Source organism: Eschscholzia californica, unplaced genomic scaffold (genome assembly GCF_041429995.1).
Source record: "Eschscholzia californica isolate CP2 unplaced genomic scaffold, dmEscCali1.0.p SCAF_3, whole genome shotgun sequence".
Lineage (NCBI taxonomy): Eukaryota > Viridiplantae > Streptophyta > Magnoliopsida > Ranunculales > Papaveraceae > Eschscholzia > Eschscholzia californica.
Genome location: NW_028238420.1, coordinates 30,850,574 through 30,864,379, shown reverse-complemented (window position 1 = coordinate 30,864,379; position 13,806 = coordinate 30,850,574). Strand labels below are relative to the sequence as shown.

Sequence of the window (13,806 nt, the reverse complement as noted above, 5' to 3'; positions counted from 1 at the left end):
ATGCTTAACTTAATTAGGGTCTACACTTGGAAAAATATCCAAGAAATTTCTAATGGGGACAAAGTATAAGAAAACAACATTACTTGAGTTGGAAAAAGTTGCAGAAAAGCGTTAAGCTACGTGGATTTGGTATTCGTAATACGGAATTAGTAAATAAATCTCTCGTAAGAAAACATGTCTGGAGGTTTCCGATCGAACCTACTTCACTTTGGGTAAAACTTCTAAAAGCGAAATATCTAAAACTCTAAAACTTTACAACTTTTAGACCCATATTAATAATACTTCTGTCACAGGTATTTGGAGGAGTATGTTAGAAGCAAGAGATTTTTGGCAAGTTGGTTGTGTTATACAGTTGGTGATGGCATATCAATTAATATATGGGAAGGCCCATGGATACAACATTAAGAGGTTTTAAACCTTGTAAATATGAAAATCCATGTAACAGAACAAATGTTAAAATGGAATGTGAATTGATAAAAAATGGAAATCGGTGGAGATGTAGCTTAATTCGATCCATATTTGATGATATTTCAACAAGAGAGATACTCAAAATCCAATTAGGAAGACCTCACATGAAGGATACAATTGTATGGATCCATTCAGAGAAAGGAAAATTTGCTTCGAAATCACTGTATCAGTCTTTAGCGTAAATAGTCTATCAGAATGGCTACTAATGAGGACCTAGAATTGGTCAATTGAGGTAGATTTTGGAAGAGATTGCATTTAAAGCATAGGGTTCACTACTTTATTTGGTGATTGTTTCAAAATGCAGGCACTCCGATTTACCCATGTACGACTGGTGCCAACAGTTTATCACAGAAGAAAGGACTCATCGAGCCAGGATCACTAACTAACAGGGGCGGAGCCAGGATTTTGTACTAGGCAGGGCTGGCTTAAGTAAATTTTTCGTATTAAATTCTTATTGAGAAGGCATCAGTGCTTGCAAAAGATAAAGATATTTTTTATTCAATTACAGTTGCTTTATATGTTTAATCATTTGATTTTTATGACAATTTTTTTTTCTTTTTTTCTACTAATTGACATGCCTAAGATTTGAGAAGAGAAGAAATTTTTTGAAATTAAATTCGAGATAAAACACAAAAATAAGATAAGCTCTTTCTAACCAGGTGAATGAAATAATAAAACATGACAAAAATACTAAGCTGGCGGTCTATGAAGACGAAAAGTTCCGACAAAGGGGACCCTCCTCTTTGATACAACTATGATAAAAGAGTGAAGTATATAAAGACGAGGAGGAAAAGAGAAAGATAAAGTATAGGAGAGAGATAGAGAGAGAGAGAGAGAGAAAGAGAGAGAGAGAGAGAGAGAGAGAGAGAGAGAGAGAGAGAGAGAGAGAGAGAGAGAGAGAACTGAAGTGAAAGAGAGACGAAAGAAAATAAAAATGTCAACACAACAAAAAATTAAGCAAAACACGCTCAAAAGAAATGGGTACCAAAAATGAAATCCAGGCACAACTGAACGTCAAGATGGCAACCAGTTTTATTCAAAAAAAATAGTTGGCACCCGGTTAAGGAGGGGCCAAAAAATTATTCATGGTAAAATTATGCCATGGGGTGGGATCAAACCCGTGACCTAATGGCCGCAAGATGGAGCTACAACCAACCAGGCTAGCTCCTTAGATGGTTACATAATGGTCCGGACGCTATAAGATCTAACCCAGGTTATAGCCTGGGATAGTCTACAAGTAGTTCCGCCCTTGCTAACTAATAGTAAAAGAATAGAATTTCTTTTTTTCTGTATACTTTTTCCGGTTCCGTCGCTACCGCGGGCCTTGCTTAATCGATCAGATCATATCATAGAGATATCCCTTCAACTCCACATAGGTAATCAAAAGGATTGACGATCCACCAAAGCACGAAAGCCAAGATTTGAATGAACCTCTTGATGTTGAGGCAGAAGCAATGCTCCCTGGGATTCGATTGGCAGTAACTACTCATATAGATAGTTTGATTATTGAAAGAAATTCGATCACAATGATTAAAGTTTGTGTATAAGATTTAGACCAACTATCGTGGAAGATCGGAAATGTGATATCACTAGTGCAAGAAGAAGCAAAAATGCTATAGACTATCTTTTTCCAACATTGTCAAGACAAGCTAATCAAGTGGCTCATAATCTTGGAGATTTTGCATTCAAATTATATTAAATTAGAGGTGGATAGACAATTTCTCAAATCCGAGCATTGTAACTGATTTTGAGTTAGTTAAACTCAACCTTGTAACCTCTGAAATTAATCCATAAATTTAGGCATAACCTACTTTTACATTTTTTTTTTAATTAGGGTGTTAAGATTATGTGGCAACATTTAATTTTAAGATGTCTTAAAAAGAAAATAAATATTTGATAAATCTCTTGACGACCTCATTTGTCCACTAAATATTAAAAACAAAACTACCTGTATATAGGAAATGACACCTCCGTAATTTTTAAGTTTTTAGAGTGTTTCATTAGAGCATCTCCAATGCAAAACTGAAGAAAATTTTGATTGTCCTATTTTTTAGGTCTCAACTGAGATTCCTTTTCCTAGATGACATTACTGAGATCTTTATTGATAAAGCATCTCTAATGCAACACTCTAAAAACTTCAAAATTTCTTAATAGTTATTTCCTAAATGGGTAATCTCTTTTAATAATAGTGGCCAATTGAGGTCTTTGAGAAGAATCCCAAAAGTTGAGTTTCTTCTCGAAACATCTGAGAATTAAATGCTGCTACATCACCTTAAGACCTAAATTGAGTTTCGTGTTAGAGAATTTCTTCTAAAAAAAAAGCTCTAAAAATCCCACGGACATTTAGGATTTTTTCAAACAAAGTCTTGCATTGGAGACACTCTTAGAGATGCCTTTTGAATAAACAATCTCAATAGTGCCATCTAGGGAAGAGAATCTCAATTAACTGTCATTTCCTATAAATGGGTAATTTTTTTTTAATATTAGTGGCTAATTGAGCCCCTTAAGAAGAATCCCAGATATTGAGTTTTTTCTTGAGACATCTGAGAGTTAAACGTTGTTACATCACCTTAAGACCTAAAATGAATTTCGTATTAGAGATTTTTATTTTTTAAAAAAACACTTAAATCATAGGGACACTTAGATTTTTTTCAAACTGAGTCTTGGCATTGGAGATACTCTTAGAAATGCCTTTTGAATGGAGAATCCCAATAGTGCCATCTCAGGAAGAGAATCTCAATTAAGACTTGACATATAGGAAAATTAGAGTGGTTATGAATTTTAATTAGAGATGCTCTAATTAACAGAATGGATTATTAAAGCATAATTAGAGCATTTCCAATGTAATACATATATGAAGACTTTATTTTAATTGATTCAAATTCAATTGCGATCTTTTGTCGGATTAGCAGAGTATTTATACTCGGGCTATGACGGCGATCCCAATTTCCAGGTATCTGATCAGTTTCTACTTTGTGGAACTCGAACGGATATGGTCTCTGCATATGGAGAATACTGACGGGATAACTTGGAACCATCTTTTGGTTCCACCCCATGGACACCCTTGTTTCGTTCTGGAACTTCGGGTGTGTTTAATCCATCTTCAATGTTACAGGAAGGCAGGTACTAGTTTCATCTTTCAATCTATCGAAAGGAATCTCAAGACCAACTTTCATATCATCCTTTTGAAGAGCTAGCTGTCAGGCGTATACCTACAGAATGAAGGAAGCTCCACTACTAGAAGCTATTTTATGCAATTCCTCAATTCTGTTTTTTGTTGTATTACTTTGTTTATTGTTATGTTTTGTTTTTTAATTTGGATATTGTAATAGACTCTTAAGTTAATGTATTTACTTTCAACAAAAAAAAAATATATAAAATGTATTCACTCCCACTTTGTTGTCTTTGTTACATGCATTTCCTACTTTAACCATTACCACAAAAATTGTTAATGATCTAAAATAATACCAAATTCATAAATGTGGCTGTCCTTGTAGTTTTTGGTGTATTATGACAAGGTTATCCACCACATGATATACCAACTCCGAGGGTGGACACCGTTCTACATTTACCCCTTCCATCTATTTCAGTGTCATGGAATATTTTTACTCTAGCTATTCATATTCACATGCTCTCTTTGCAACAAAAAAACATAATGTTTGCAACAAAAGAATAAAAAGATTGAGATGCTCTCGGAATTTTCTTCTATACGAATCCTGTGTAGGTAGGAGCGGTAAATGAAACAGTCATGTTACAATTGTGTAATAAAAATTGACACTTGATTTTTGCACGGTTTTCACGAAAATTTCTTCTAGATTAATAATCATGTTTGTAAAGAGGAGCAATAAACGAATAATCGTTAAATGTAATAAAAATTGTGACAAGTTTATCTCTATTGATAAGTACTATACCATAGTCCATAAGTAATTTGATTAAAAGAACTAGTAAAACATGGTATGAAGCAATTGATTTATCTTGTTGCCTTCTTATGGATGGCGCAACACAATCTAAATTTTGATTTCCTCTTGTGCATGTAAAAGTTTAATATAAAAGAAGCAAAATATTTTTATTTGTCGTCAAACAAAACACTGAAATAGGATAGTCGAATTACTATCGATGTAAAAATGAAGTTTCTGATAAATTTTTTGATATGGACACAAGAGTCATTATCATGAATTGAATAAACTCTATAGCTACATCATGGAGATATCTTGGGTTCTAAGAGCCATATACAGACTCTTAAGACCATCTAATGTGGCCAGGAAGCTCCCTTATTCCTATATCTACCTTAATTATACCCTAATTCAACAAAAAAAATTTTCCACATGCCAGACATACCTAGATATATACATATTCTGGGTAGGCAAAGTTGTTAGACAAATAGTGTTGGCAACAAAATTACAATTTACTCTGTCTGGAATATGCTGGTACAATGGATATAAATTGACTATCACCTAGATATTCCTCTTCATCATCATAAATTTTGTTCTGAAAATAAGCTCAAATGCTTCTACAAAAGTTCTCTCTCTTCCTTCAACTTTTACTTCTCACAGCCATAGGCGGTGGCCCTTGCGGTGGGGGAGTAGAGGCGAAAGTTTCAGCAGTAATAGTGTTCGGAGACTCGACAGTGGATGCGGGTAATAATAATGGTATTTCGACGATATTGAAAAGCAATTTTGCACCGTATGGACGAGACTTTGAAGGTGGAATGGCAACAGGAAGGTTCTCAAATGGTAGAATTGCTACTGATTTCATATCTGAAGCATTTGGACTAAAACCAATAATACCTGCATATTTGGATCCTAGTTTTAGTATAAAGGATTTTGCTAGTGGAGTCACATTTGCTTCTGCTGGATCTGGTCTTGACAATAAAACTTCACATATTGCAGTAAGTTATCAGTTACTCTAATTTGACATATTAATCTTTTTTTCGCCATATTTTTCCATTTTACTGTTCGTGACATTTAGCTCAATTGGTAGACTATCTGTCTTCTGTCCCACAACTTTAAACCGGTTGGCTAGGCTCTATCAAACGACTAAGAAATGCAAGAACTTTGGCCCAGATTAACTGGTTGATCCACTGGAAAGATGAGAATTTTAAACTGTTTTTGTTTTAAAAAGAAGATTAGAAGCTTGTTTATCATACATAGAGTGAGGTTCAAGTCAAGTGTAAAAATAGGAAGTATTAGTATTTACAGAGCTGTTAAGAGTTATTTACAGAGCTGGCTATTTAGTGATCTTACTTTTGATATAAGCAGAGATCTACTAATGTCATTGGTTATTTATAGTAGAGGGCCTTATGTTTAATGAATAAACAATACAACCCTTCTACAATACAAAACCTAAATCAAATTCAACCATCCATCTTCTCCAACCATCCTTCACTATTTTCGGTGACCTGCTGCCATTACCGGTCATCTTCTTCAGTGAGTCTTCTCTTTTTTCCTTGGTTATATTCTCCAGTGAGTCTCTCTCTCTCTCTCTCTCTCTCTCTCTCTCTCTCTCTCTCTCTCTCTCTCTCTCTCTCTCTCTCTCTCTCTCTCTCTCTGTCTCTATCTCTCTCTCTCTGTATTCCCTTCGTCTAGTTCAGACGAATGGTGCTTTCATTTTGTCTGAACCATACGAAGGGGTAGTTTCTCTCTTTGTTTGGTTTAGAGAAGCGGGTTCCCTTTCGGAAAGTTTTCCGACGAAGATGGGTGTTTCCCCTTCACTGGGAGTTCCCTAACGAAGGGGATGTGATGGGGGAGGAGAGACGACGTGAGAGGGTGACTAAGGCAGAAGTAGAAAGATGACTAGGGTCTGCTTTTTCCGGAGAAGGGAGAGTGACATATCTTCCAGTGGCTTTCCGGCGATGTTATAAGGTCAGAAGCTAGAGTTTACTTTTTCGCTTTTGCAATTTCTCTTTTGGTCCCTGTGAAATTTAATGTTAAATCCCTAATTTATCTTTAAATACCTATTTGTTATTTAAAGAGAAAAACTCAAAAGTTGTTTTTTTAGGCTATGTAAATATCTTACTGAGCTCTGTTGACACTACTGGCCAAACCTTAATGAACAAGGAAAATGTCATACTACACACGGCTCATCTAGAGCCTCATTAAGATGGATATTTATGTGAAAGATATCTCACTCCTACTCTCTAAACAATCTTTCTCTTGTCCTTTATCCTTTCCATTTCTAAAATTTGTCTTTCCTTTTTTTTTTGTTGAAGGGAAATTTGTCTTTTCTTATTAGTAATGGAAAAAAAAACTTTCTTTCTTTTCCTTCTTATCTTCAACTATCTTTTGTCTTATTTCACCCGAACAAAATCGTCTGTTTCTTAGATAAAGGTTGGTTCAAATTATTATTTTTTTCTTAAACTCACATGTATGGAGTTTGAATTTCCCTTGAAGAAAAAGAAACTCTTAAATTTGTCGTTATCGGTAATACCTCAGGTTTAGATTTCTCCGTCAGTCGCCATAAAACCTAAATTTGAAGCATTTTTTCGCGGAACAGAAAAACAGTAGATGTACTCATCAAAGGAGAGAAATAACATCAAATATGAAGTTCATAAATAAAAATAAATCAATTAAATAAAATTTTATTAAGTTTTCAATACCTGAATTGATGTTTCTATATCATCGACACATAGTTGGACAAAAATAAAAATAAATGAAAAAACTATCCAGGAGATGAAACTCCAAACAACTACGTACTGAATTAAAGAAAACTGCTACGAAACTCCTCTAACGGCTAACTACGATTCAAACGGGTGTCATTTCTTGATTTTCTTGTCCTGAAAAATAATAGGTTGGTTAGAACCCAACAAATAGATTTCTTAATACATAAGGTCTTACTAGACCATGCCAACAACAAATCAAAGTATGGAACATTAGAAAGACAATAGCTTGGTCTAATAATATACCACTTTTTAACCAGCAACAACAAATCCAACATGTTACACGATAGAAGAGAATTATGCAATTCAATTTCCCTCTTAATTAATGGGTTATAACCAATTTTGAGGTCCATGAGATAGCCCACTTGACATCTGCGTTTGCATCGACTTAATCCTGTCCAATAAACCAGGCGACCCCTCGCCCATCACACATCACATATGAGCAAGAAGTGAGTCAACCTCTACTTTTAACTTACTTCTCAAACTAGAAGTATGTGGTTCACAAGAATGAACTTGTGTTTGCATCGATCATATTGTCGAGCCAACCACCAATTAATAATGAATTACAACCGTCAATTCCTATTAGAACTCAAAACCACGGTCTACTAGGCTGTCTAAGATCACATCGAAAAATCCGTGTTTGCATTGACCCACATGTCGAGCCAACCTTTCTTACTTTAATCCATCATTAGAACTCAAGAGCAGGGTCCACTAGGTTGTCCAATATCACATCAACAAACTCGTGTTTGCATCGACCCTCATGTCGAGCCAACCATTCTTAGTTCTGACTCAGTTATGCTTTCTAGTGAACAACATAAATAAGACATACATCCATAATATATATTCTCTAATTCACAAATATGTCATCTCATACATCCAAACCAGCAAGAAACGATAAATATCAATCGTAATATCACTATAAATCGTTACGGTGGACTTACTTTCATAAGTATGTCTAGAGATGCAAAATACTACACCATAACTCCACTACTTTAGGGTTACTAGGTTGTTGTTCAGAATAGTTCATAATCATATTATAGGTTATTTATGGCACAACCTAAGTCAAATTGGTAATAAACAAGTATATAGTTTAAACTTTTGAAGCTATTCGACAAATCAAAACTAGGTCTGAAATTAAAAAGGGTTCTAAAAATCTTGACGAAGTGGACATCTACCTGATTTGTAGCACAAAGAAGATATTAAGTGTTAGCAAAGTCCATTTATGCTACTTTTTCTTCTCCACTTTCTTTCTCTAAAATCTCCACTTTCTCTCTACTTTCTCTCTACACCCACTCAACCTCTCTTCTACTTGCTGCCCACGTGTGACGAAAAAGGGGATAAAATAGGACTTAGGGTTTAATTTTAAATTAAAAGGGAAAAATAAAAAGACATTATATTCACACCCAAGTATAAGTGTTTTTTTTTTTATTTCATCAAAAAAAAAGTATAAGCGGTTTATTATATTATCCAACTGAAAATTAATTAACAATGAGTGAAAAGGGTTAAACATTATATTACTAGTTACTAGAGGAATTTTTTTTTTCATTTGAGATTATTCTCACGCACTAGCATTTTCTGGACTTAACACTTGTCTTTTGGTGGATGAGGTGGAACACGTGTAGCCATTGAACTTAGTACAGGTGGGCTTAACTATGTTACCATGCTAATTTGTGGTTATCCAAGTATCCAACTCAAAACGAATAGACAATGAGCAAACTTATACAATATATTTTTGGTTACTAGAGGATCATATTTAGGCGAAACTATTCTCATAGAGATTTGAAGAATGAACAAGAATCTCCAGATTATGAGATCAAAGTTAAATAATCACTTAAGCCAAAGAATTATTATTAAAATTTAAATTGCCAAATTAATTTGTAATTTTCTTAATTTTAATTAATATTTTTCAAAATTTTATTATTTAAGTTCTATATTGTTAACATTGTCTTGCATATGGTCTTCAGAACATTATACCTTGGTAGGTACTAGTCAATTTATTCATTTTTATACGAAGACAAAATATAGATCAAATTTATATTTTTGTAATTATTTTCAGAATGTGATACCTATATGGAAGGAATTAGAATACTTCAAGAACTATAAAAATCAATTAATCAAATATCTGGGGAAAAAGACGGCAATGGAGACTCTACATGAGGCACTATACATTATAAGTATAGGGACAAACGATTTCATAGAAAATTATTTCGTAGTGCCTGGCCGGTCATCGCAATTCACAATTGAAGGGTACGAGAATTTTTTGATTAAGATAGTGGAGAATTTTATTATGGAACTATATCAATTGGGTGCTCGTAAAATATCCTTAGGGGGACTTCCTCCTATAGGGTGCTTGCCATTGGTAAGAACTTTTTCTGGTCATGTATGCTCAGAAGAATTCAACAACTTGGCTATAAATTTTGATGGGAAGATGAAGAGCTTGGTAGTTAAGCTAAAAAATGAAGTCAAGGAGCTAAAGTTGGTGTTCTCTCAAGTTTATAACTTTGCTCTTGAAGCCATTGAGAAACCTTATTTGTATGGTAAGTTTTTTTTTTTTTCTTTTTTACTTTTTGTAGTAATATATAATAATATATATTGAGAAATACTATTCGGCCTGAAATTGGGGGCAAACCACGAGTCGAAAGTTAATGTGACGGGCTACCATTTGTTAGGCTATGTGGAAACAGAAATAATCCGAACGATGGGAGCCGACAACATCAGCCTTCGACATGTGGTCGACCTTCAATTTCGGGCCAAATAGCAGTGCTTATATATATATATTCTTTATGCATCTATATGTTCTCTAGTTTTACCATATTTTGAAAACGACTATTATGAAAGAAATGTTAAGTTTTTAATACACTGGTAGAATGTTAATCGTTCTTAAATTCCGATTTATATTTTAATATGTTCCAATTACGAATACCACTTCCTCTATGATAGTCGTTTTTCAAAGTACCTGTCTTTTTATAAATCTCAGTGGACACAATATAAACGGGTTGTGTTATATGATACTAATGGAAAATTTTAAAGCGATTGAAATATGGCGCATGAATATTCTGGTTAGGATTCGAGAACACAGCAGAGGGATGTTGTGGATCAGGAACATTTGAATTGAGCTACTTGTGTCATGGATCACATCCATTAACATGCAAAGATGCAACCAAGTATGCATTTTGGGACGCAGTCCACCCAACTGAAAAATTCAATTTTATAGCTGCTGATCATTTGATGAAGACGAGTTTGGCAGAGTTTCTATAAGTTCACATCTAGCTTTTGTGTTTCCCGTTTCATAGATATGTACGTGCAATATGAAACTATAAACATATAGTCATGTGTACTTTCATTTGAGTTTTGGTTATTTTCATCTTCCTATGAGCATTTCCAATGTTAAACTAAATAAAAGTCTATTAGTTGGTGTCAAGTTTAATTTAAAGATGAGATTTTAGAATCACTTTATTCAAAAGGAGCATGAAAAATATGTTCGTAAAAGGTCGGGGACCGTCACCTGTCTTGTGTTAGCAACCCTACAAGCAAGTCTTCGGAAGAGGTTTGTGGATGTGGATGTTTACATCATCATTCACAAACTCAAAGAGAACAAGTTTAAGTTGCAATCAATCATGGAGAGGTACAAACCACGCATGGGCAAAATCTTGTATCTAATCCAACTAGAAGGAGCGCCTAAAGAACCCCACAAATGGTGGGCCAAAACCAGCTAACGCAGCATATCCGATGACCACGATCCATGTGGCTCGCATACTTCGTTTAACTAGGGGAAACCGACCGAGCTCCTCAACTTTACGTCGACTAACCTCAAGCTAGAACTCAATAGCAGTAAGCCCATCTATGCATTGAGCTATCCAATGTACCCCAATCATGTGACCCACACACTCTGCGCAACAAGGGTTAAATATCTAACCAATATTAATCCAAATAGCGAGAGATCATCCCGTGGAAAACGCTCATCAAAGGTCTAACACATGAAATCAACAAGCTTCACACCACAAGCTTATGTCTGAACCTGTCCGAGCACAACCAGCTCCCTAGCTTAGCTACTTCCTAACCGTTCTGAAGGACCACCTTGGTTAGACCACCCTTGATGTCTCTCACGTATCCCTTAACGTTCAAATAAAAGATTTTAAAGACACGAAACAGTCTGATTAAGGTTTTAAAGACCCGTGATCCTTGCACCATCTTTACTTTGAAACACCTCTGTGATCTCGCGTGTCAGGACTATATTATCCTTTTTAAGGAAAAGAATCCAGAAGGAATAAAGGGGGAGTTCAGCCACAACTGCAAACAATGAACTCAGACTTCGAACTCTTTCTTTGAGATCATCGTTCTCTATTGTGCTTGATGATGTTAGAAAGTGCTTAATCCTTTAGTTCTCTCTGATGAATTAGGTTTTCATTCGGGCCTAATTTAGATGGAAAGTAAACTTGCAAAAATAGAGGAAAACACTGTGACATCCAAGTTTGTGGGACATTTTTGCAGTTTTAATAAGAATTCAATGAGGGAGAGTGTAAAAGGCGACCTCCTATCTCTTGCTAAGGAAAATCTGATATGCTTATAAAGGTTTGGATGGTTATGCCAGATCAAAACTGAGATGATGTGGTGATAAGCTCTTGTTAGTTCTAAAAGATCGCGGAAGCTATCGAACCTATCCTAGAAATTGATCCGATTATGAAAATTAATCGAAAAGCTAAGCCAAAACTTAATATGCAAACAGAATTAACGAAGTTCGGCTTAAAGCCTACGTCCTCGGGCGAACAAGAAAACTTTATTGAAGGATAGATATCAACAACAAACACAACAACTATTTTTTATTGAAGAAAACTTTATTGAAGGATAGATGAAGACGACTAACACAACCCGCAAGGTCGTCGAAGATTTAGTATAGAAGGTTAATTTCTATACGGTACCATCTTGGGACGAACTTGCGGGTTGTGTTAGTCGTCTTCATCTATCCTTCAATAAAGTTTTCTTGTTCGCCCGAGTACGTAGGCTTTAAGCCGAACCTCGTTAATTCTGTTTGCATATTTAGATTTTGGCTTAGCTTTTCGATTAATTTTCATAGTCGGATCAATTTCTAGGATAGGTTCGATAGCTTCCGCGAACTTTTAGTACTAACGCTCTTGACTTTGATGTTTAGGAAATAATATATTTTAAGCATGTATCTTCTGACATTGATAGAGTTTCTGACACATAATGTAAGTGTATGACAATCTGATCTTTGGCTTTATTAAACCTTGATCGGCATTGTTGTTATCTGTGGGAAGATTTGAGCCCGAGGAACAAAGATTACTATATCTGATCGCTCCACTTTAGATCTCCGACCAGAAGGATTTACTTCCCTCTTGCCTCGAGGCAGAGTAGGGCTTAAGGTGCCAAGCAGACATTTACAAGCCTTCCTCCACTACTCAAAATTCAAAGCAGAGGTCTTTGCAGAGGTGGTTCGGATCCACCTCTTTGCTTGTTTTGGAGCCAATGCAGAATTTAAGGAATCCAGGAGATTCGTGCCAAGCTCTCGTTTTCAGGACTTTAGAAGGATATTTTTTTCAGGCTCACCCTTCTAATGACTCTAAGAAGACCTGTTTGTTAGGCCCTATGCAATGGCGTGTGTGACTTTGGTCCAGTTGTTGACTTCTTAACTTGGTCGAAACTTATCAATAATTGGCTCATATGGAGTTCTCCCACTCTTAACTGCCTCAACAGGAGTTCTCCCACTCGTTAATAGAAAGAATATAAGATAACGAGTAGAAAAACTTATGGTCGTCCACCTACCAAGGTTAATCGCATAATTTTATAATATTAAGTTTGTCCTAGTCTTTCAGTTCTCTTTTTTTCCTACCTCCACCATCATTGCAGTCGTTGTTTGTTTCTGGAGCCTCTGCTCTAGTTCTTTCATCATCTTCGATCGAATTTCCTCCAACTGAGCCTTCGTATTAAGCCTTCGTCTTTGGATGATTCTGTGTCACAACTTTCAAGCCTCAAATCTTGTAATTGATTTCATAGAAGCCTCTCTTTGGGATCATGTTCATTAGGATCATCATAACCGCCTCGTTAATCTCACATAGATTACACCCATGTCACTATGCCATCCTAACCTCAATGGCTAAAGCATGTTGGGTTGGTACAGTCCAAGTCGAGTACATACAAGAAAATCATAAGTAGTTCAAAATCATAGTAAAAAAGTTCAAATGTCTTTCTCATATCCCAATAAACCAATTTTAGCATGTTTTAATTCATCATTTAAAATCAATTTCACATGATACCTAAAACTCCTGTACTAATGACGTATATAACTATTATAACTAACATCCTTCTTTATCTATAAAACTATGGTGGAAAGAAGGATTTATAGCCCTAACTAAATGCTTCCATAACCAAAGACCTCGACCTACACTATGAACGAGCTTATTGTTCCTTTGTCGCACGCTTTGGAGTAAGGAATAATACACAAAGACAATAAATATAATAGGGTTAGGTTTTGTATGTACAACGAGAAAACGAATAACAAATGTAGTTCCAAATGATTAAATAAAAGACAATGATTTCAGACTAAACCATCCAATGTAGTTAAAGGCAACGACTCCTTGCATTTCATGCATCAACACCAATATGCTTGTTGTTGAGGCTGCTAGCGCCAGAAGAATAAACCATTATAGTCCTGTAAGATCGCTCAA

The 13,806-nt window shown here is 35.3% G+C and overlaps 1 protein-coding gene and 1 long non-coding RNA gene across 2 annotated transcripts; one reads left to right on the top strand and one right to left on the bottom strand.

Moving 5' to 3' along the window:
• The first annotated feature begins 4,793 nt into the window (after nucleotides 1-4,793).
• Nucleotides 4,794-10,544, top strand: LOC147549488 (GDSL esterase/lipase At2g42990-like). Its single transcript, XM_086671592.1, has 3 exons — nucleotides 4,794-5,356; nucleotides 9,180-9,660; nucleotides 10,188-10,544. Exons 1-3 carry the CDS (start codon nucleotides 4,973-4,975, stop codon nucleotides 10,379-10,381), a joined length of 1,059 nt encoding a protein of 352 aa, XP_086527718.1. The 5' UTR covers nucleotides 4,794-4,972; the 3' UTR covers nucleotides 10,382-10,544.
• Nucleotides 6,716-8,451, bottom strand: LOC147549489 (uncharacterized). The gene is made up of 2 exons (XR_015238530.1): nucleotides 8,299-8,451; nucleotides 6,716-7,240 (listed from the first exon to the last, which is right to left on the bottom strand). It is a non-coding gene; the product is annotated as an uncharacterized LOC147549489 (long non-coding RNA).
• Nucleotides 10,545-13,806: the final 3,262 nt, after the last annotated feature.